We start from the raw sequence: 23,115 nt of genomic DNA, 5'->3' as shown, positions 1-23,115 counted from the left end.
AAGCTCTCCAAAGGGATAAAGTGTTTCACCAATGCCAGATAGCTCGGACATCTAAGGATACACATATAGTATGAGTGAAAAAAAGATTTAGATAATGTAAAAACTGTCTTGCGGCTATGCCCCCTTCCCAAAAGCCCAGTTTTTGTGCAGCACAGGTGTAAAGTAATCACTACCAGTTATTGTCAGCTTACGCTAATGAGTCTCCTATTCGCCTCGTATAGAACGGTGAAAGGCAGCATATGCGTGAGGTGTGAAGGCGAGGGGTAACAGTAAGCGGTTGTTTGAGCGATTTCGTTCAGTTCAAATATAATATTTCGTCGACAAGGATTGTATATGTTGTCGGACAATTAAACTCACCCAAATGCGTATTCTTGTACATTGCCTCCCCATATACTTGTCGCACATGTTAGCTTAATACCGCGACATCAACAGACAAACATATTTAAAATACAACAGATAAAGATGTTTCCTTTTCATAGGGTACAGTGGCTTATACATCAGAGCACTAGCACTTATATCTTGGTATGTTCTCTCAATATAGCCAGAACTAAAGGAGCGAGAGTTGATGGATGAGCGAACGAAACAACCACCAAACGAACAGGCGAATAGGCAGGCCGTTTCCAAGGGGCCTTTCACGGAAGGCCTCTTGCATGTTGTCGTAGCAGAGCAAGCAAGCAGCAGCCGCAGCAAGCTTTTGTGTCCATAGACACGTTTTCAAGCAAACAAAGCCGCGGCCATTGCAAGCATATAGCACCAGAAAAGGGAGATGTTGTGGGGAAGCGGTGGAGTTCCATAACGCCGGAAAGGAGGGCCAAGGCCGCGTGACGATAGTATGCTACCATAAAGTGGTCACAGTAACTGCCGCACGTCGTTTTCACCAACAGTAACATACCTCGATAGCCGGAAGGGCAACCGACAGCATATGTCATCCTGCTTTTTGGATAACGCTATCTCTTATAAAAACTACAGTCACGAATGTTATTGCTTAACATTTTGAGGTAGAGGTTGAAGTAATGACTATTTAGAGACGAAGTACCACCATTGGTCTTAACTGTCCGGTTGTACAGCATATTTCTGACATCGAATAATAGATACAACTTACTAAATAAACGCGTATAACATATTGAAGATGTTTTTAACTTGACCTCACATACAACTTGTAACAAATATACGCATCACGGCCAATACTACATACACTTTTGACCAATCAAGAAACTAATGAAGGGAATATTCGTGAGCTACCCACTCATAGCTTTTTTCCCTTATGACGTCGGACAAATCACGTTTTGAAACTTCTATTTTGCAAAGACAGCTACATTGTTTAGCGAAAGATGTGATAGATAGTGCATGCCGCGGAACTGAAACGACTTTTCGAGCAATTACCGCCTAATTATCAGATAATGATCTCTTTTTATTATTTTTATTTTTATTATTTTATATTAGCCTCAGTTATACAAAACTACTGCGCTGTGATGATTCGCAATGCCTGATAAAACAGAAACCATCCTTAACATCTGAACGCGGTACGAAAAGGAAAAGGAAGCAAAACAGAGAAACGCGATAACCTACCTTTTTCTCTGATTCCCGCTTCCCTACTAGCCCGTCGCCACCTCCCGGACCGACTTTCCAGGCCATTTAAATGTAAATCAGATTTTTCGAGAAACCTAGCTGTCAGTAACGACACAAGCGCCGCGCTGACCCAGCCACCGTCTGGGTCTGTATTGCGATTAAGTCAAGCGGTCCCCGGGAAGAACCCCTTCAACGCCCGCCAGTCCGCTATTGCTACTGAAATGATGGCCTACTATATTGAGCTGAGGCCAAATAGGTTTATCGCTGCTTCGAGGTATGCTGTGTATTATATCATTATTTATACCAGCTTTAATTTCTTAGGTCAATATTCTCAATCCTAAAGAAGACCTAAGGGAGTCAAATGCAAAAAAAGGAGACAACAGGAACGAATACGTCGAAACAAAGCAGACTCCCTTTGCCATTTCGCTCTTTTTTAGAATTCTATTGATAAAACATGTTCACCCAATTGAATGTGTTCACATAAATGGCTGTTTTGAGGAACCTATCTAACAAGAGATTAATATCTCTTGTCGGTATGCGGTCGGTATGCGGTGTGGGAACGTAAACACAATGGCGGATATATTCATTCGATACGACATGCTGATACATGGTTCTAGTTGCACCAAAAGAGGTTTGGCTGTTACACAGAATACACAGGCTCCAGATTGGTGAATGGATGGACGCTGACCGGCAATGAAGCTGGACGACTCCCTGAAAACCGAGAAAAACCAGCTAACTTTGATACGAGGGTCGAGGACCAATCCAGGTTGTGTGGGGGGAGGGGGCTCACTTGAGAAAGAGTTGCTGACTGCTGGGATATGAGCTGCTGGAACAACCGCTACACGCTCAAAGCGTATACTCTATAAATACTGTAGTCTACACCCTCATTCTTCTCATCCTCCCATCGGTAGCCAAGTGCCGGTAGCGATTCACTTTTGGACGATACGTCCAAGCAGCAGCAGCAGCAGGCTGAACGCGGTAACTGTGAGGTCGCCAAGAAGCAAAGGATCAAGATGAGATTCAGAGCCGGTGTTTGGGAAGCCGAAGAGCAGTTGAACAGACTACAACTTACACCCAGCAGGAAGGCGCAGCCGGTAGAAGAAATCAAGGCCACTGGGGCTCATCGTAGGAACCTTCCGCCACAAATTCCTCTTCTCATACAGCAGTAACTGCAGCAGCACCAGCACAAGCACTAGTATCAGCTGGAGCAGCACCGCCTCTCTGCTCTTGTTCCCCACTTACGGCCGGTCCTTTCACCGGCGTCCCCGAACGAAAGTTGACCAGGCGATAGAGCGTAGAAAAAGCAAATCAGAGAATCCAGAAGAAAAACGAGGGGCACTTTGTGGACGGCTGTGCACTGTTCCAGATGAAAACTGCACGAGTAACCGCAAGACACTTTCTTGCACGGGAGTCTACCGTCATGTCTTTAGGTGGGGCCAAGCCGTGGACCTCCCGGGATGCAACGCCATCATCAGTTCTACTTTTTGTCCTTACTATGGTCGGTTTCTTTCGTTCTCTACCTCCTTGGCACCTTCTTTCTTTTACATGACCAACTTATTATTCGTAGCAAACGATCATTGAATCATGCGCTGGTAGCATATCCGTCAGTGTCTTAACTCGTCAGATTCTGTTCACGACAACTATTCGGCACACCCTTTAGTTTGCATATACAGACAATATAAATCGAATCAAACTCTCACATCGTCTAAAGAAACACACTTCTTTAGTGTGATCTTTAGCTAATATGGGGTATATACTTCTCCTTGTTCACCAATTGTACATCTTTTAGACTCGTTCTAGATCTTTGGTTGACGTTTTTATCTGAGTAACAATACCAAGCAAATATTATTATAGATCATAATAACAATCATAATATGGAGTCGCTTGTGCCATCCCATTTAGCTATAAACAGCCTTCAACCTTTGCTGCCTGTTCAATATACGTTAAAAACTACGTTTCGTTTACTAGTCCACTTTAGAGGTAAGTCGTTCAATCGTATTATTTAGACTCGCAGATGTCGGCTATGTTTCTAACAGGTAGTGTGTAAAGATATGAGATCAAAAGAAATAGGGCATCCTTCTGGCTCCTAGAACCATGGGTTGGCAGGCGCCTCTGCTCTGCTTCTACTCCCGCCCCCGTTAGCAAAATGTGCACAGAAGCGTGAGTAGTGCGCGCAGCAGTCGCAGCGGCAGCGGGCCCTGGAAAAAAATCATATGGAATGAACGAGCAGGGACCTCTTAGGAGATCCTCGCCAATTCCCGTCTCGGCGTCCTACCGACTTTCTCCCCACTCCATCTTTCTATCTCTTCTCTATCGATGTCGTCGTCGTCGTGGTCGTCCTCATAGGCTCCCGAACGAATGAACGCGATCTTTCGATCGCTCCCAGAGGGCTCTTCGCCATCAACACACAGAGCTGGCAACCATGGAAGTACCAGCAACGTTCGCTCGTCCGTAAGAAGGAAAAGAGGAAATGACTTGGTAACGATCTCATGCTCAGTTTTGGGTGTATATACAGCTTGGCTCATCTAACTGCTGCCCTAACCTCTGTACGTAATCCAACGGCCATTTAAACTGCTGAAATAAACACGTCTGCAAACTGAAGACTCAAAGTGTCGATGCAAACTTGTAAAAAAATATATATCGACGATATCCAGTTAGATAACTATGCTATATCAAAGGAAGAATAAAGTAAGGGAAAAAAGAACTAACTGTGCATCTGCTTAGCGACGTTGGACTGGTTAACCAACTTGATATGTGTTTTTGATAATAATAGGTATACAAAGCGTCTTCGTTGCCAGGTTCACGCCGGTACTAGCCTAGACCTCTGTGTGATAGTAAAATTGTGTTTCTACACGCGGTCCATAACCCGCCGGCCAACCTTCAATGCGGCCGTTCGCTGGGCCGTCAACCACTAGCTGGTAGCAGTAAAGCAGGCATGTTGCATAATGAACCTCTATGCTGATCATTGTTTTCTTTTCGACGAGCCCGGAACACCTTGCAGACAGCAATGACCGACCGATCTGGCTTAGCTGACCGACCAGCTCGCGCCGTAGCTGACGTCTGCCTGGCTGCCGCTACCCTCATTAATGTCACCACGTCGTCTACTGTAGTTCCATCATCTCGGCCAGGGCTGCTAAGTTCATTGACTCTTCGACCATCATTGCCACTTCTACTTGGCATTTGAGCTTTTTCGATAGGCGAACAAGCCCACAGTGAGCGTGCATATGTCTGCCTAAATGGCAAACTGCATTATCCATTCGCGATCGCCCTAAAAAGCGCCAGTCCTGATACTTTTCTCTGTTCCTCGTGTCGTTCCTGCCTCCACCGTCCCCATTTCCCTTTTTCTATCTCACTCTCATTCTATCACCGTACTGCACTGAACGCCACAATCGGCGGGATTCCGGCCTGCTGCCTATCGTCAGCTCAACGATGTGTATAACTGCATGGCGCGGTAGGATGGTGTACGCTACTCAGCGACGGTACCTATTAACATCACAGCACAGCACTACCGCTGGCGCTGTCAACGACATGCATTTCCATGTGGATCCACCCATCGCATGCGTACCTTGTACGACTGGGCCCAAAACAAGCACCTAAGGGCCTCGTCGAACGGAACACGGAAGGCCTTCGTGGACTCCGAAAAACTTGTACCTGTATGCCCATTGGCTTAGGACCCTACTTGGCCGCGCGCCGTAGAAGCGTTGATCTCACAACCCAAAAGTGGGCCTTACGATACCTCGGCGTCCTGCATTGGAAGGGGGGCAGCGGCGTTGAATACCTTAATCAATTTTGTTTATTGAATGATGTGCTAGCAGTCAGTGGGGCTACCAGAGTATGCCAGTCGTGGTGTGGTGTGCTGGCGTGGGTCTGCCGTAAGCAGACGATCTGCCTACTGATGACGTTCAAGCCCAATGCATGCAGGATATGCATATATGTAGAACAGCACAGAGGTGAAACGTAAGCTTAGCATAGGAGCAGGGTCGGCGCCTACCTATCGCGCGGGGATCCATGAGCTGCGCTTAGATAGACAGATATACGGGATAAGTCGCGATGACCACAAGGCCTAATGACAAAAAAAACAGCTGTGTCCCTTTTGGGGTCCGTGTATGCTTATGGATGTGGAATGTGTCGTGGCTGACGGATTTGCCCTGGAGTCCACATGCGCGATGATGGAGCTTCATTGGTGTGCATACTATAACCGAGCCGGCTTAATGAGTATCATCCCCCACGCGAGTCCCACAAAACATCAGCAGCAGCCACTCTTAACAAACTCCGTCCTGCTACCTATTGCCAACATCCGCTGCCAAAATTGAGTCAAAACATCAGTCCTATATCTGAGCCTTTGTCCGCTCGACAGTAATATACATAGTTTTGGCAAAAAGCAATCATTTATATAGTAGATTTGCTAAATAACTGCATCTGCATGCTGGTAGTATCCATCAAACTGCCAGGGAACCGCGTTTCCAAAATAAAGAGAGTAGATTGCGACCTTGAAGAACGGCGACAGAAAATGAGCTTCGTACACAAAACTATCACACACATTGTATGCATGTCTTTTTACCTACAAGATGATAATTATCGTGCATTTAGTGTTTATGTTTATTTCCATCCAGGTTGCTACCTCTTGAATGGTTAGCCTTCGAATAACTATGTTATCATCACACGTATACTTGTCCACATAATTAAAACAACTAGTATGAGTCAGAAGCACTCGTAAGCGTCGTGTAAATACATTGGTTACAAGTGAGTTCACCTAGGAAAAAACACACATCAATCAATATCTTTCCTATCTGGCAATCTATGATTAGTTACGAGGAGTGTGAACGTTCCGGTCAGCTGGATCTTTATGAAATTTAATCGATTTCAGGATATAGTTGTACATGCTATTCTCCCCATCGGGGTTCCTCTGCAGAAGCAAGCAGACCAGAACATAACAAGAACCAAATAAAGAGGCGAAAACGCTTCGCTTAAGAAGCGAACGTTCTCTTAATGAGGCATTCGCGGTGGCGGTGCTAGGCACTAGAGGGCCTATACACTTCCGATGGCGCTTTCTGGGTCGCTTAGTTTGATTTTGTGGTAACACTCCAGTGATAAACACTTCTTCGCTATAGCCTTCGTAATGTGACCCCTGGGAAAATCAAGCCCCCTTGTTTCCAGGCCTGCTCGTTACCGATCCCCTCTGCGTTTTCCTTGTGCTTTCGATTCTTTCGAGCCGATTGCCCTTCAATATCCCTTGACGACCACGAGCAAAATTTATAGAAAAAAGAATAAAAAAAGACTTTCAATACTTTATGTTAGGGTAAAGATCTCGTTTTCACTTTCCTAAGGCGGTTGTAGGCCTCTCTTTCATTTCATATTACATTCGCTGGTGCACTCTACCTTCGTTCTATTTCCATGAGCAATTTATCCCCCTTTGCCGTAGACCGCTTATGATTGTCTGAGAATTTGCATTGTACGTCTTGCTTCGATGTGTTCCGCCAAACAGCTACCTATAGCATCTATCGTAATGGCGACTCGAAACTCGGGTACAGTAAAAAGTATACACACACGTGTTATACGTTCTCGAATACACAGCGTATACTCAAGAAATTCATTCAAACCAAAGAAATAATGAATTTCACTTAAATTACAAGTATCTGAAAGGTATAATTTTTATATAGTTTGCATCGATGCACTGCGACGCCAAGCCAACTTGCTGTTCGCTAACAATTGAGGGTAGAAGGAAAAACGCAATTCGAAGTAGCTTTTTTGTTAGTTAACGATTAATGCTGGCAAGATTGAACTATTTGACAACAAATCAATTCAAATCTATTTCAGCTATAGAAGAAGATTTATAGCTAAAAGCTTTGAGAAAATAGTTACAGCGACCACGATAGCTAGGAAAAGCGGTTGGAGGGTTTCACCTGCTGTCATCACACGACCCGTGCCTCGTTGCGTACCATGCGCCGTGTTTTGCATACATCTTTTCTCTTTTCGTCCACTCAGGGCACTTTCACTGTCCTATTCCATTGAAGGACACATTTTAATCGCCTGCCAATCTGTAACGTCAGTTGACACTTCCACATAAAGTCTTGAGTTCTGTGCACGTTGACACGTTTACAACGATCCAAACGACCCCAAATATGTTGTTTCTACATTTTTAGCTGAATACTTAGCACTATATTTTAAGTTTTACGTCCGGTGTCGCCGGTAAGCATTCCCATTTCTAGCTGAAGACTTACCAGAACGCAAATCGAACCGGAATCTTGTTCTCTACGCACGTATAAAATCCTCAGTAATGGCGTTGTGTGCAGGTGGTTTACCGCCATTAAGCCTTTTGGTAACATGTGTGGTCAATACAACAATGAGATAAGTTACTAAGTTCTGCCGGGTATCTAGTTGGCGCTTCTTCTTTCAACTTTCCCGAGTATTTATGGTCGAGTACAGTTAACCCCGGAAAGCTCTTTCTTTGTTTTAAAAGGCTGTCGTCGTCGATTTGTTAGGATCATAAAATTTTACAGAGAATTCAGAATCTAATAGTCTGTCATGGTATCGAAACTATTTTGTATTTAGCCGAGATGAAAAAGCTGCCGAAACAATGACGAACAGGGTTCAACAGGGGTTTGCTAGGTTCAATGGTGTCGTCGACTTAAACTACGTATTTCACTAGATTTTTTAATTCCACTAAGATTGGTTCAGGGCCTTCCAAATTAAGATCATCATTAAGTGGCCAATATATTTTTTTTTACTACAATAATGCCATAAATCTTCAATGTAACAACAAGGTTTGCGTGAGAATTTTCGTCACACAAAGGTATTTCACAACCGCATACCGGGTATTGCTTTAGTTTTTAGAACGAGGAAAACGCTCGTCGTATAGGCGTGACGCGCACTACATATCAAAATAGGTATACTTTTAGGTTGAATTGGTACATCCGTTGGGCCCGCAAGCTCCACCAGCAAGCAATCAAACACACTCTTTTTTTCGTCTTGTATCCATCTGCCAGGTTGTCGGCACACGCCACACACATTCGTCGATGTGGGCGCAGGCATCCACAGAGAAACCCGAACGTAAGCTTTCAAGTGTAGAGTAAATAGGGATCTCGGTACTCGGAAAAACATAGCAAGCGAGGCAGAGCTGAGACGGCTGAGATCCTGAAGATCTGCGTGTGAGGCCGCACTGACGATAGGGAAAGCTACGGAGAGCGGGTCCAAGGTGCAGCACTCAGCACCAACGAGGGTCCGCAGCAGCGAGCTTCCTGGCCCAGACTTGCTTTTGTCATGACCGGAAGGTTCGATGCACATCCTGCAGTGTACACATTGCACATACAAGGCTCTGCACACATGAACGCATGGACATAGGAGTTGTGCCTCTACTACCACCACCTCAACCATTCCCGTAGTACCATCAGTCCAGAGGACCTGCGAGAGCAGGAGAAACCCAAGGGTAGAGAAGACCGAGGAAACGGAGCCAGAAAAGGCGAGAGGTAGCTAACCCACAAAAGTGTGGGGACAACGATGTGATTGTCGGACTCTCAATGAGCTGCTTGGTGGCTAGACCAAGCAGCCAGCCCCGTGTGACAGCAGTGAGGGAAGGATGCAGCACAGTGGCTTCTTCCGAACCAAACATTTTACTGTGGTACCGTAGCGTTCCGCGGTTCTCTACTTTCTAACTCGATTAGTTAGTCGACTCCGCACTAATTCTGTTTTTTGTTGCTGTTGGGAGGTTGTAAATGAAGGCGCTGCTCTGTTTCTCGTTATTTTCTGGTGTTGCGTTTTTTGCCCCAATAAAAAAATAGCCGTCTAGCCTAAAAACAGACAAAAAAGGAGCTGCATGATCAGTCCAGATGGTGTGGCTGTAGCGGATGTCTATCCTCGTTGGCCGGGTCGCTTTCAGTCGCTGCTAGGCAATTGTAGAGCAGCAACCATTGACTAATAGGCTGTCACTTGGTTCAGCAAAACAAAGAAGAGACAAACAGGGCGATCACATAGGACACTACTTGATATGAGTGCTGCCGAATCACTTAAGGCCAAAATAATGGATTTCGTTACATGGTGATGCATTCAACTTCCTCCGGAAAAGAATAGATCCGATTACCCGTTCCACTTGACCCTTTCATCTTGTTTTGTTCTGATCCTTTCTACGGTTAAAAATAAATATTTTTGCGCATGCAGCATTTCATTGCAACATGCAAACTTACTGATTAACACGATATGTATGCGCAATGTTCATTCGTAATAGTGGGCCCGAGTTATCAAGCGTTAACGGGTCAATGTCCTCTGGATGATTGCCGCTAAAAAACGTTGGTGCAACCTGTGAGCAATATGGACTAATGAACTTGCAAGTAAAACAGGTGAACTAATTAATTTAACAATTGTCGAGTGGCAAGACATCGCTAAATTGCTACGTGCATCTACCTTTGTCCTAATTCAGGTAAGGGGTAGGTCAAAGCCGCTAGTGTGTATACATATCACACTATGCTCAGGTTATGAGCCGGCCAATGATCAAGGCGTTAGGCTAAACGTTTGCGTGCATTTAGCCGAGCACTTCGGATTGATTGACAAGTCCCTCTGTCCCTATGCAATTTGGATAGTTTACATAAATTCTTGCAGCCTGTCTACATTACGCCTTCAGGTGGACACGAGCGAAGTTCACAGATAAGCCATTCTTACGAATGTCTGAAGCTTCATTCACGCATTGCAGACGATTATTTCCATCCAATTGGCGGTGAAGAAACGCTATTTCCGAATGTTTCTTGCAATTTGTTGATAACGTGAATAATGTGTGTAACCGCGTATTCGTAACTGTATCTAGAAGTTACTTAGAAGGCTAAAATAATTTTTCATGCCGCTGCTAAAACACATCTGCAACAGTAAACTTTGTTTACTATCCAGTGTGCATCTTTAGAACATAGTCGATAAATCCATTGGTTGCGTCGTACCTCCTAAAACGGACCGCAGTCATAAATATTACGAATCAGGTCGAGTGAACGCAAATGCAGTCTACTAGTTCGCCATAGTGTAGGTGTACGTTCCCTGCTTTGCATAAGATTTTCTATTGTTTAAGCAATCTTTGCTGGCTGTGCGACAGCCTGGTCAGTGAAGCGTACTCGCGGCAATCCGTCTGCATTTTCTGGTTGACTTATATGACGTCCTACATAAGGTCGGTCACGTTTTAGGCTGTCACATATACTATCGCCACTATTGTGTGCAGCAACGTTCCACGGTCAAATTTAATCTATTCAGCTTCGGCAAGAATAGTGCCAAACCGTTGGGTCATGTTGCGTCCACGCAACAAGAAAAAAAACAACGTAAGAATCACAGAATTGCTGATTTCACACCCATTTCGCCCGTTCCTTTGCCTTCAGGTGCATCTTTTATCATATCTATAAGCGAATACGAAAACGGAAAGGTCGTCTGAATGACCTCGTGTCCACGAGTGTGCATGTTGGTTTGTAAAACCTTCCTCGCCCGGTTACAAGTCTATTATATATATATATACATTAGTTCATGTTGGTAGAGTAAGAGGAAATCTTAACGCATTGGATGTTGGAGCGATGCGGGGGCATGATAAAGGAAGAATGGGAAGCATAGCAGGGGGAGTTTCACTTTTCACTTCAGACACATTGCTCTCTGGCTGACTGGCTGTCCGTATTCGACCGACCGCTCGCCTTCCGTACTTGTATGTATTTGCTTGCTTGTCTAGTTTCTTAATGAGCTGTTTCCTCAGCTCCGATCTGTTGGGCTGGCCGTCTGACCAATGATTCTGGGTTTTCAACTTGTCCCAAAACCTCCTTCGAGCTGCCTATCGTCGAAGTCTACGCTTCTACAACACATCCGCTATCCTCGATTCGCAGCTCCTTATTCTTGCCAGCTGCCAGATGCGTCGTTATCGTTTGCTGTGTCGCTTGATCAGCTGGTCGATCGTTTGTATCCCAACGATGAAAAAGCCGTAGCAGCGGCAGCGACAGATTCGAGTCAGGAGAACAGGCAAAGAAAACTAGCGGATAACAACGGCGGTAGAACAAACTGCCTGCCTGGTTCCTTGTTTGACTGGTTGTTCTCATGCGTTTTTTACCGACCGGGTCGAGACGCCGAGCGAACGAACCTCTTTCAATTCTCCCTAGTGTTCTCCTCTTGATCAGTCTGTCAGTGAGCGGCACGCGCCCATTTTGACTCCTCTTTCCTTTCTTCTTCCAATGGATCCCTGGACCTATCACGTTGTTGTCGTCATCCCTTCTTCATCGTTATCTTTTACCCCTCACACGAAAGCGGACGGCTAGCTAGCTAAGGAGCAGGCTAGTGAGATACAGTGGCGCAGAAAGGATGTGTGTGCTCCCAGGAGCCTAGGAGCCGATGCCTCCATCTCTACCGTTGCTGCTGCCGTCGCGATCCAGGGAGCCCTCTTCCCCTTTTTCCCTTTCTCCCTACCTACCTTCCTCCCTCTTTTCGTTCGTCTGCTCGGTCGCAGGCGCAGCTGCCTGCGCGTCGTTCGTTTGTTCGTTGGCTGGTTCGTTGTCCAGGGCCTGCCAAAACCACTCGTCACCAAACCTTCGACTTTTTCGTTGCCATCAGCCGGTGAACCGCTGCCGCTGTGGCTTCCATTGCTCACTAGCGATAGCACAAAAAAGAGAAAGAAGCTAGCAGCAAGCTCACTGACTGGCAGCAGAGACCGGGCCGGAGTTCAAAGCCAAGTAAAGTCAGATGGAAGAATGAAATCATTAAAAAATAGGCGTATACCAGCAAGTAAGCAAAAGCTTCCTCAGCTCTAACGCAAGTTCATCCTGCGCAGGCCACTCTGTGTATGACGAAGCGCAGTTGTCTGCACAAACATTACACAACAGTCACCCACGAGACGCTGGGACACGCAAACGGCAACAGCGTCACTTTATCGAAATTACTGACCATTTTGTATGGGGCAGAGTGGAGGTGTCTGTGCTAAAAACATTCTAGCAAGTCAAAGAAAAACGCCAGCACAACAGCGTAAATCGCCCGCACCAGCCAATCAAAAGAGGCGAGCAAAGCACAGATCTCTATTGACATTCATCAAGAATGCTTCACGTCGATAGCATTTAATAATACAAAATCAGATAGCTGGTAAGTTTAAGGCAGTAAGTGCAATGAATGTGTAAGCATTTGAAGCATTAAGCTGTATTTAAAGTACATACTTTTTATAATGTGAAACCTGCCACTGAAACTTGTATTAAAGTGTTCTTTATCGGTAGGGCGAATCGAATCACTGTCGCACGTGCTACTAGGGAAGAATGAAGATGAAGACTGAAGCAAGCTCCCGTAGTTTAGAAAGCATCGGAATCCTTTTGCGTGCTGCTATATTTGTCTAGATAATACTCTCATGTATACCCGTTAACGGGTAGACTAAAGAAAGAACCAGCAAGAGCAGACAAATAAAACGGCGCATCTGCTTCGTTGGCACTTCTGCTAACTGCAAGTAAAAACAGATTTCAATTTAGTACTGAATGAATGGAATAAAACTGAAAAGCCGCATCTACTTGTATAATTGTCTTCTAAACGAGCTAGATGGTTATGATCTGTTAAGGTGTGCTTTATCTCAGAGATAAAAGTTCTACATAAATATTCAATGCTTGCACATCCCTATAGAGCATGATCGATAACATACAGTATGCGGCCATATACTAAAACCGACCATGAAGATATGAGTCCTTTCCAGCTCATCATCAGAGACAAATAGCAAAACGAGCACAATACGTGTTGCAGAACCCCCACAACGTCCGTACGAAACTCACGTAAACAGTCGCCACCGAATTGAGCAAGTTAATTAGCCAGCAGGTAGCGAGTTCTCGGGCTGTCCTGCTTCTGCAGCCATTTTCTTCACCGTAGGTTTTTCATCCGTGTTGGCGCGTCCGTTCGCTGGCTGCAGGTGAAGGACCATCGGTCATCGCTCCCGGTTGGATCAAGACGTCAAAGGACTAACGTCAGCCTTGTCTTCAGCCCAAAGGAAAGCTGCCCTTCGCTTCGCTCTCTCGTTGCTCCGGCCATCCATGCTCTGTTCCTTCCCCCTTTTCGACTTCTTCAATCGTTTTGTGTGAACTGTAGTGCACTGGTAAGCGGAGGCCAACTGCCCTTTGCCCCTCGGCTCACCCTATCTAGGCCAAGTGCCATCCAAAAAGGCGCAACGACCTACTGCTATATTTGCTGGGGACAGCGCGGGAGAACTGCGTTGGCTATTCATTGGCCAGCGGTGACTATATCAGTAGCAGCAGGCGGCGACGGATGGAACGCAGAGGCATTGAATAGTCGTGATGATGCGAGCAGCACGATATCATGTATCGCCGACCGACCTACCGACAGATAGGTCCACAACATGCACGGCAGCTGCCAGAGGGAGTAGGATGGGGAGAGGACGCCTGGAATGGCGTTTCTAGGTCCCGCCTCAAAGCAAACTGAGATGACAAGCATGACTGTCGGCATTGCTCATCTTGTTTCAGAAAGCTTTCTGGGCTTATCACCACGACTCTCTTTGGAATAGCTTGCATTAAAATACTCAGAGCAACAGCGGATTCTGCTTGTGTGTATTTATATATGTATATGTTGTGTATGTACGTGTGGTTGCATGTGCCGGTCCGGTTGACTGAGTCCGTAATAGAACTACTGTAGTATGGATGTGTGTGTCTGCGTGCGTGTGTGTGTGTACGTACTGCATGGCAAACAAGCAGCGAGCAACCAATGGCCAAGAAGGGTTCGCTCAGACCAGCGATGCAGCTCGTATTGGTGGCGGTAACATTTGAGATAGAGTCTTCTATTCCGTTCCGCTGCTCGTAATCGTAAACGGCTCGACGGGCCGGTGCTTGCAACTAGATGGATAGGAGACCCTCGCTTCGAAGGAAAAACGCAGAAGCTAGCAGCGCGGTGATAACAACGGACGCAAGCCGCTTTCACCACTATGGCCGTCATCGCTGTTACTGCTGCAGTGCTACTAGGAAAACCATGATGATGATATGTTTATTGCAATACCGCGAACGTCAATGCCGCCGCTCCCGCAGCCGCCACCTCTAGCATTACCCCATCGCAGTATACCACTGTAACAGCCGTAGTGCTAGCTGCAACGGCAGCATCGTCGCTGCTCGTCTATGCGTTTGCCACTGTTGGGACTAGCCGTAACAGGTTTCCTGTCTGTCGTTTGGTTAGGCCAGGATAGGCAGCGGCCTGTTATGGCATGGCATAGCACCTAAAATGGGTTTGACCGCCTGCTCGCTGACCAGTCGGACCAACGAACGAATGAACAGTCAGACCTCGCCGACGTTCGCGCACATTTCAATGAACGTAATACTTTGGAAACGAATGCGGCAGTGGTGGCCAACATCGTACGCCGTCTTCATGCAATGACAGAGTGAAGCCAGGAAAGCAGCAATAACAGCATTGTAACACAACGCACGACGAAAAAAATTATCGGAGATTCAACAGCACAGTCCGACCGTATTGATAACGGGGCCTCCTGACTTTTTTCGCTTGATTCTCGTCATCGCTAGAGCCTGGACAGTCTTCGCGGTGTGCGAGACCATCAAACTAGTAATGATACCTTACTGAATATCTGCATCTCTCTAGACTGTTGCCGCTGCTGTGATGGGCTTAAACTAGTGGTCTCCAGGCGAATACATACAGAATAGAACGTAGGCGGTGATCGTGGTGTCGTCTCAATCAAAGGACAGACGCACCTGATCACCGTGAATAGCTGAGCGGGAATCGAAGAATAGGATAGGATGCAGATGATGATAATAATCATTTTGCATGTAATAGATACACAATATAATATGTTCATGAAAGGTATGCTCCTTGAAACGAACCAGCAACCATACCTGCAATTAAAACGGACATCTTTCGTCTTCGGACTGAAACTTTGGGGTGCTATATAGAGAAATATACGAACGTTGCTGGTCACCACTAACCCAATATCGCACCCTTCAATAACACAACAATGAGATGTATCATATGCATTATATGTTTCATGTCAACCTTCTGCTGTCACTCCAGATCGATTGAGTCAGTGGCCCAGCTCACCGCTACTATAGGCATGAAGACGATTTCCTGCAATGTGGCTGATGCTACAAGTAGTCGGTATGCGTACATGCAAAGCAAATCTGCTTCTCTTTTGCTTTTCGCTTTTTCTACAGGCAGATTGAGGATAAAGTTCTCGTATCTGCTGTTGTTGTTGTTGGACAATCTTATGGCTTGTCTTCGTTCGTTTCGTCAACGAACATTCTCATCGTTGGCTAGCCATTGGCCTATAAAATTGTTATACAGTATCTCCATATTGTTTATCAGACGTTTGCATGTCCACATATGGTAATAAGTCTGCAGCAGGACTGAAAACCTGTACTACGTGGCATACAACTAGTTTCAAGGATTTGTGAGCCAGCGAGAGGTGTATGTGTGTGAAGCCTTATATTATTATTATAAAGCCAGTACCTTACATTGTGGCCTCAGGAGCTATGCTGTTGGCAAAGAGAATCCACGCATACGGGGCTCGTAAAAGAAGCCTACATAGTTAGCCTGCTAGTAGTTGCTGCTGGGGCTTTTCCAGCCGATGGCTGCTAGTCAGCATCAGCTGGGCACGATAGCAGACTGCAAGGGAAACAGCTTTCATATAAAAGCGAAAAAACACCATCTCAGTATAATACTGCGCTACAATTGCCTTTTTGCTAGCTTTGTCTGTGGCTTAAATTGCCTAGGTAAAAGGGACGGTCTCGATTTATGCCCCTTCTCGCAATTATGCCATAGTTATAATTCGAACAATAGTAATAACAATGCCGCCATTTCGTATTTGAGCGCATACGATTCTATATAGAAAACTCAAGTGCCGCAAAGTCGAATAATTAAATGTCAACTTTATATATTTTATAGATGTAAATCTCTAGCTTGAACGAGGCATGACATATTTCTGGTGCGTTTCACTTGAAGGGCGTTTGTAATCGATCGCGTCGTACTAGCGAAAGGGTAAGGCATCAAAGTCTTTCTTTTTCTCTCCGATGTCGAAGGCTCGCTACTATTCGAAGTTGCCCCTACTGCATAACAACGACAACGACAGTTGTGGCAACAGTAATTTTGACAGCGGCGGCAGCAGTAGCAGCGGCAGAAGCGCCTAGAGGAAGATCGTAAATCCGAAGCGTGCTCAGGCTGTGAATATTCAATATTCCTATCTTCAAATCCCTTCTGATTCGTTTCTCTCATAAACTCCTCGATGACGCCTCATTAACGGAGGGACTGCGTGAATTCAGTCGAGTATTCAGGCGGAAAGGGCATTAAAAGAAAACTAGCAACGATGGCAAAATAACGTCGAAGATAGAGCCTTGCAATAAGTCGTCCAACAATCTTTCTTGACTAATTTTATTTTTTTGAGAACAATATGGTCCCGCAGTAAGGAGCTAGAGCTCTTTTACTGTGGAAATCTACGTTGAACCTAGCGTTGAAAGATGACCAGAAACCCGGCTGCTTGCTCTTGCATATTCGCACAGGCGTCGTTGAAGCGAAGAGTAAAGAAACATGCGCATAGCGAACCTTCAGTAGTGCTAAGTCATACTTGTCTAATATGGGACCAATCAATGCGCGATATATGCTGTCTTTATAGCCCCTATCTGTCCCTGTCGCCCCTTCATTCTGTCTTTTTGCCAGATTCTTCTTCTAGCAGCAGCACACACGATAAATGTGCGGCGAACGACATGACAATGCACTTGAGGCCGGCAGAAGTGGGAATAGCCAAGGCAGCTTCGATGGGCCGGAGTGGCCGGACACTGATATGAGGATCAGCATTGGCATCGATGCACGATCCACAGGTTGGCTTTCAAAGGCTTTCGTTTCCGGTTGTGCTCATCGAACGAACGAAGGCAGTTGCAAACAGCTTTTGCCGATACTTTGATGCGTGTCGATGAGGACCGGCTGTCCGTAACGATGGTCTGTCTCTGCCACCCTTGTGAAGGGATATCGCCACAACCTTGAATAGACCTTTCTAGCGTAGCTTCTGCAATCCAAGTGGGATTCGAAGTGGTGTTAGAGGAAATGGGTGCATGTAAGTGTCGGGTGTTGGAAATGAAGGCAGTTCCCTCTCGTTTCATTACTCTCTTGTTCCTCCGGCATTGCCACAGCTGCCGCTACAACCACGAATAGAAGTCCTTATTCTTTCCTTCTTTATCTTCCCGTTGAACAGCGCTGGGGCCGTAATAAGAGCGGCTCTGCTAGAGTCGCGGCAACCATCGCCGCCGTAGCAATGGCGGGTTACCTCGTCGTATTGTTGTCAGGAATTGCTACAGCGGAATGCTACTACCTCGTCTTCTAAAACTACCGTCGCTGCTACCTAACTCCTTCGTTTTCCGGTTACGCGCCGCAACCCAGCCATTAGTGCAGAAGTAACTGGGAGCTGCTTGTGAGAAGGCAACGGCTCGACGATGCAGGTGGTTCTTGAAGGCCGACAAGAAGACAAAGGAACGCTTACCTGTAAAAAAAAACCAAATTGGGGCTGGTCAGTAAAGGAAAAAAAAAAGGAAAAGAAGACGAACATGAGGAGGCGCTAATATATTGTTACCATGAGTTGCGAGCGAACTTGTTGTGTGAAGCCACTGGTTCGCGGTTGTGTGCATGGATAGTTGAAGGCCTGTCGTTAGGGTACGGATCTGTTCGACTGAACGGATGGTGAGTCGGTTGTCTGTCTGCCAGGTTGCTTATTCTACGTGCGTCGTATACTAACTATATAGTGGTTGGGGTATAGTATGTGACACAGGCGCTACAACGACAAAAGAATTAGGGTTACCTCGTCGTTATCGTCATCGGCGCCGTCTTTGCCAGCGGGATAGCAAACAGGAAGACTAGGAGGCCCGTAAACGAACAAAGCGAATGAGGCCAACTGACGGACCAACTGAAGGCGTGAGCTCTACCTAGACGGAGGTGGCGTCGACGCAGGCAGGGAAACGAAGAGACGGTGTAGTAGCAGAAGGTTCCCTTGGACTTGTGAACAATGTGCAGTAGGAGGTACCTGGTTGAGCTATAACTAGTATAGTGATATATAACCTGACCTAACTGCAAGCAATCACAGCTTTGCGAAAGCGCGCATGACAAACGAGGATTAATCTAGGCTTCAAGGTCAAGTCCGCTTGTGGCAAAGTCGATGCGTGACAAGACGGTTTACAAAAAGCATTAAGCTGTACGTTGTCACCAAAAAATGATACTTCAATTCAATAAGCACGCCCTAGTGTAACATGGAAAAGGACTAAACAGATAGAATACATAGATTCGTAAAAACACACGACAGAACACTTATATTGGAATCGCGGCGTACGACCATCATTGGCGGCAGTGATCTCAGTGAAAGCTGAGTCATACGCACGATCCTGGTATCCACCAGCCAAAAAAACAGACAACAGACAACTGACTCTGTTGTAGAAGAGGCCAGCGGAAGAAGGCATAAAGCAAAATGTTATCTTATTCCACCCTGTAACGAAATATGTTCGAAATTGAGTATAGTCAACGAGTACAGCTTATGGCGGTAAACTCAATTACGTTACTCCTGATACGCCATTTCTTTTCCTTATGTCCTAGCTCGAATCGCCCTTATAAATGAAGTTTTTACTGGGAACATTTGTACATTCGTCTTTACCTACACTGTCGTCGATTTACAGCTTTATCGTCGTCGTCGTCGTCGTCGTCGTTGAACGACGCTGAATTCTTAAGCTCAATAAATTTCTTCACATCGACATCGATGGGTTGCTCTCTTGCCTACAGAAGTAATTTCTCGCAGGTTAAATTGATCTGTTACAGTTCAATGCCAAAGTTTAGATAGCGAAAGTTTCACTACTACGTATAGAAAGCGAAGCTACGGAGCCATAGAACAAACATAAAAAAAAAAAAAGCAAAGCGGTTCAAAAGTTGTACCCGAATGACCATCAGCAGCATTAAGGTTGTATTATGCAATTATGATGAAATCGTGCACGAATTGAGCGATTACAATTCAGGCTTGGCCACAGGTCAGCATTTCCTGGGCCGTCACCGCTTCCCTCCAATAGCCTTCGTTACCAACAGCCATTAAGTGCCTGGGAGTTAGTTGAAATGGGCGAATAGGCGCAAGAATAGGTGTTCTGTACAAGCCTATAAGACCATCGGGAAATACACACACAGACCGCGCGAAACGCCTTGCTTAGTGAATTGCCATTGGCGCAGTAGGGGAAGCGCGGATAGGTTGCCACTTAAATATGCCCCCGTCCGCCAATCTGGCTGGAAAACCCGCTTTACGGGCTCAATGCGCAACGACTGTGGTGCGATAAAGATATTTTACAATCCATATGGGAAATCCGCCTCGAGAAAGTTACATAATAGCAAGCTCTGTACCGCACCAGCGATGGCGTCAATTTAAAGCATGCAATAATCATATAGCAATAATGTAATAACTCATTATATATTAGATATACAAGTAGGGCTCAACATGGCTAAATTGCTTGGCCCATATACAACAGTACAATAAAATAATTCGCTTGGCTTGGATTTTATGGATGAGAATTGTTATCGCTTAAATATTTGTGGTTTCTTTTGAAACACTTACGACCGTGTAGTTTGCTAAGAACATTGCGAATTGATGCCGAAAATATATGACGCCAGTGTGGGTTTATAGAACGACAGGAGATCGGGAAGTGAAGGGAGAAGCAGAAAACGACCATCTACTTGGACTGCTTCTACTAGCACCATCACTACATGGGGGCTGTAGGGTGGCGCCGAAAGCGACAGCAACGGTGGCGAACGGGGATCAGCGGACCTATGCGGTTTCCGTATATCTTGGCTGTATGCAGATATACGTAGCTTCGCTTGGTCGACCCAATCTGCGCCCCTTTAGCCCGATTTTTCCCCAAGATTCCATTTCCTAAAACATCTATAACGCCAGTAGAAGTGGCAGTGCTGGGGTGGTGCTTTTGCTGCCACTGCCGTTGCTCAGGGAGTCAACCCAGGCGAGCACAGCAGTCAGTCAGCGACAGAGGTGGTAGCGGCAGTAGTCCACAAGTCGATCTGTCGCTTGCACAAGTTGAAACGGTAACGCAGATCTGGGTAGGGAAAGGATTTCTGAAGCGCGAGTTACCTTAGCACGGGCACCTCGCTTGGCTCCGTTCCTCAAACGCGCTCTAGACTTGCAATTCCGAGCGAATAAGTCGTAAAGCTCCCATTTGCGTCGTGTCGGCTTGAGCGGTGCGCGCGCAAGGGCGCTCTCCGGCGGCATACTTCTCCTGACTTTTCTTTTTCTTTGGGAGGTCGCATTTTGCGGTTCCTTCTTGCTAGGGTTGAGGACGCGAGAAAGAAAATACTCGTTGAGTGTCGTCCTCATCTGTACCCAAGAGGACGCACTCTAGAACGTCCTTTCCTCCTTCGTTTTACGCTAGCACGGGCTAAGAAAAGGAGTCGGCAGTGACAGGGAAAGCACTGGATGGCAACCGTCCGACCGACCAATGGCTGAGAGAAAGACGGTAAACGAACGACGATGATGACGACAGCCCCTGGCTGCCTAACATTCTTCAAGTTATATGCATGTATGGTTCCGCGGGGGATTTAAAGTTCATTTCGGACACCCGTGATGCTAGCTGGCGGAAGGTAGGCAAAAACAACCATGCTGGAGGGTGGGAGGGGCAAAAATACATTATCATATCCAATTTTAGGTTTCGCGGTCTTATTGGAGTTACTGAGCCTTCGTGCTACGTACATCATTGGTCAACAACAGATCGCATAATAGTTCTGTACATTAACGATTGTAACAGGGACAGCTTCGCATCTATAACTTGCAATAACGAGCAACTTTGAAAATAACTGGCCGTTCAGTGTCGCACAAAGCCCCACAGCTATAGCAGCTTCGAACAACGGCGAATAGGGTGGACATTTTAAGGGCCAATCGAACAGCAATCGCCTAGAAAGATCCGACAGTTCGACTAACCTGACCGGTGCGACACTCTGTGCACTTATTCAGCGCAACAAGAGGGTGCCTTTCTTTAGACGGTTGCATTTCTAGAGCAGCCTCCAATAGGTGGCCGCGCCGGTAGGCAAACGGACAGACAGTAAAGAAGGTGACGACAGCGCAGTCGCATCGCAATCGGTCCGCACGAGCAGTAGCGCTTATTTCGTTACTACTACTGCTTTTGCCGGCCCTTTGTCTGTCAGATGACTTTTCTCAGTCCGTTGGCTGGTGGGCATTGGAATTCAAATGAAATTCAATTTATCGATCACTCTCAAACGCTCTTGCAGAAGTCCAATTGGCGCACCGCGTAGACGTAGAACCGTGGTCGCCCGTTAAGGACGCGGGCGGGCGGCCAGCCAGCCAGCCAGCCAGCCGGCCGGCCGGCCGGCCGGCCGGCCGGTTGCGCACTCACTTTGTTCGACTGCTGCTTCTACTGCTGCTGCCGTGATTCGATATCTATATAGAGAGTAGGGAGTGGATGGCAAGTTGCTGGGGATAGGCGTTCAAAGGAGGCTTTGCGCTACAAAGAAAGGACTGAGGGAGACGGAACAGGAGGTAGGTGGATAGGTAGGCTGGCAGGCTGGTTACTTAATAGTAGGCCGAATAGGCCGGAACGAGAAAAATCGGCTGAAAGAAGCGAATAGGAGACGAGCTCTTCTAACATCCGGTTGCTAGCCATCGCCATTCTTCCAGTTGAGCTGGCCGGCCTTCGCCTCATTTCAGTTCGCTCGAATCCACTCATTCACTAACTTCGCTTCGCTTCAAACTCTCAATTGCGAAAAACACGATTCCTGCGTGCACTATCAGCCATCGACTACCATCGTTTTCGCTGCAACACTAGCTAGACTTACAAACAGTGACTGGTTCCACCGAAACTACCGTAAGCATCACTGCTAGCTGCCATTGACACCTACACAGAGCGGTTAGCGAGGGTACATTGTGCATCTACAACAAACACAATAGATAGCATGGCAATACACGTATTACGATGGCCCGCTGAGCGTTGCCTTTTAGTATCACCGTAGAAGAACAATGATATCTCCATAAGAATGTAAAACAGCGAACTCGAAAACTACTTTGACCAATCAGTCCTATTTCAAGAATAGTCATTGAGTGTTCTTGTGTCGTGGTTTACGTCAGCAATAGATATATTGGATCGCTTCGCAGGCAATGTCTGCCATACGTTATGTTTTTTTGTTTGTCTAGTCTGTAACTCGTTATCAATACAAAGTTGCTAGCAGCCATGTAAAGCAGCTTCTGAAATACCTAAATATGCGGAGATTTCCATTTTCCATATAATGGTGTATTAAAATTTTCCATAATATCCTAATTCTGTAACCACTCGTTGCACAGACAAAGGTGCCGTTTTCTCCGAATTATTTCAAAAAATATGCCTAAAAGGGAGGCCTGTACTGTAACAGGAAAAGCAGTTACTAGGTCTACTAAATAGTCATTTTCTTAATTGTGTACCACACAAACAGACCATCAGCACCTAGCCATCTCTAATTGCTGCGCCGGGGTGGCAGAGACTTGTACGTACTAGCAGCAAAGCAGTGACGCCGTCCTTCCAGTCTACAACCGAATGGCCTCCAAGAACGGTTCAGTAGCAAACG

General features: G+C 46.2%; 1 protein-coding gene across 1 annotated transcript; it reads right to left on the bottom strand.

Annotated features, from left to right (window-relative positions):
• Positions 1 to 733: 733 nt before the first annotated feature.
• Positions 734 to 22,494, bottom strand: LOC147758405 (uncharacterized). The gene is made up of 3 exons (XM_086986319.1): positions 21,482 to 22,494; positions 19,176 to 19,290; positions 734 to 18,013 (listed from the first exon to the last, which is right to left on the bottom strand). Exons 1-3 carry the CDS (start codon positions 21,548 to 21,550, stop codon positions 17,826 to 17,828), a joined length of 372 nt encoding a protein of 123 aa, XP_086842445.1. The 5' UTR covers positions 21,551 to 22,494; the 3' UTR covers positions 734 to 17,825.
• Between the last annotated feature and the right edge of the window lie 621 nt (positions 22,495 to 23,115).

This window comes from Varroa destructor, unplaced genomic scaffold (assembly GCF_002443255.2).
Source record: "Varroa destructor unplaced genomic scaffold, Vdes_3.0 BEIS01000001.1, whole genome shotgun sequence".
In the NCBI taxonomy this organism is placed as follows: domain Eukaryota; kingdom Metazoa; phylum Arthropoda; class Arachnida; order Mesostigmata; family Varroidae; genus Varroa; species Varroa destructor.
This window is presented reverse-complemented; position numbering and strand designations above follow the sequence as displayed.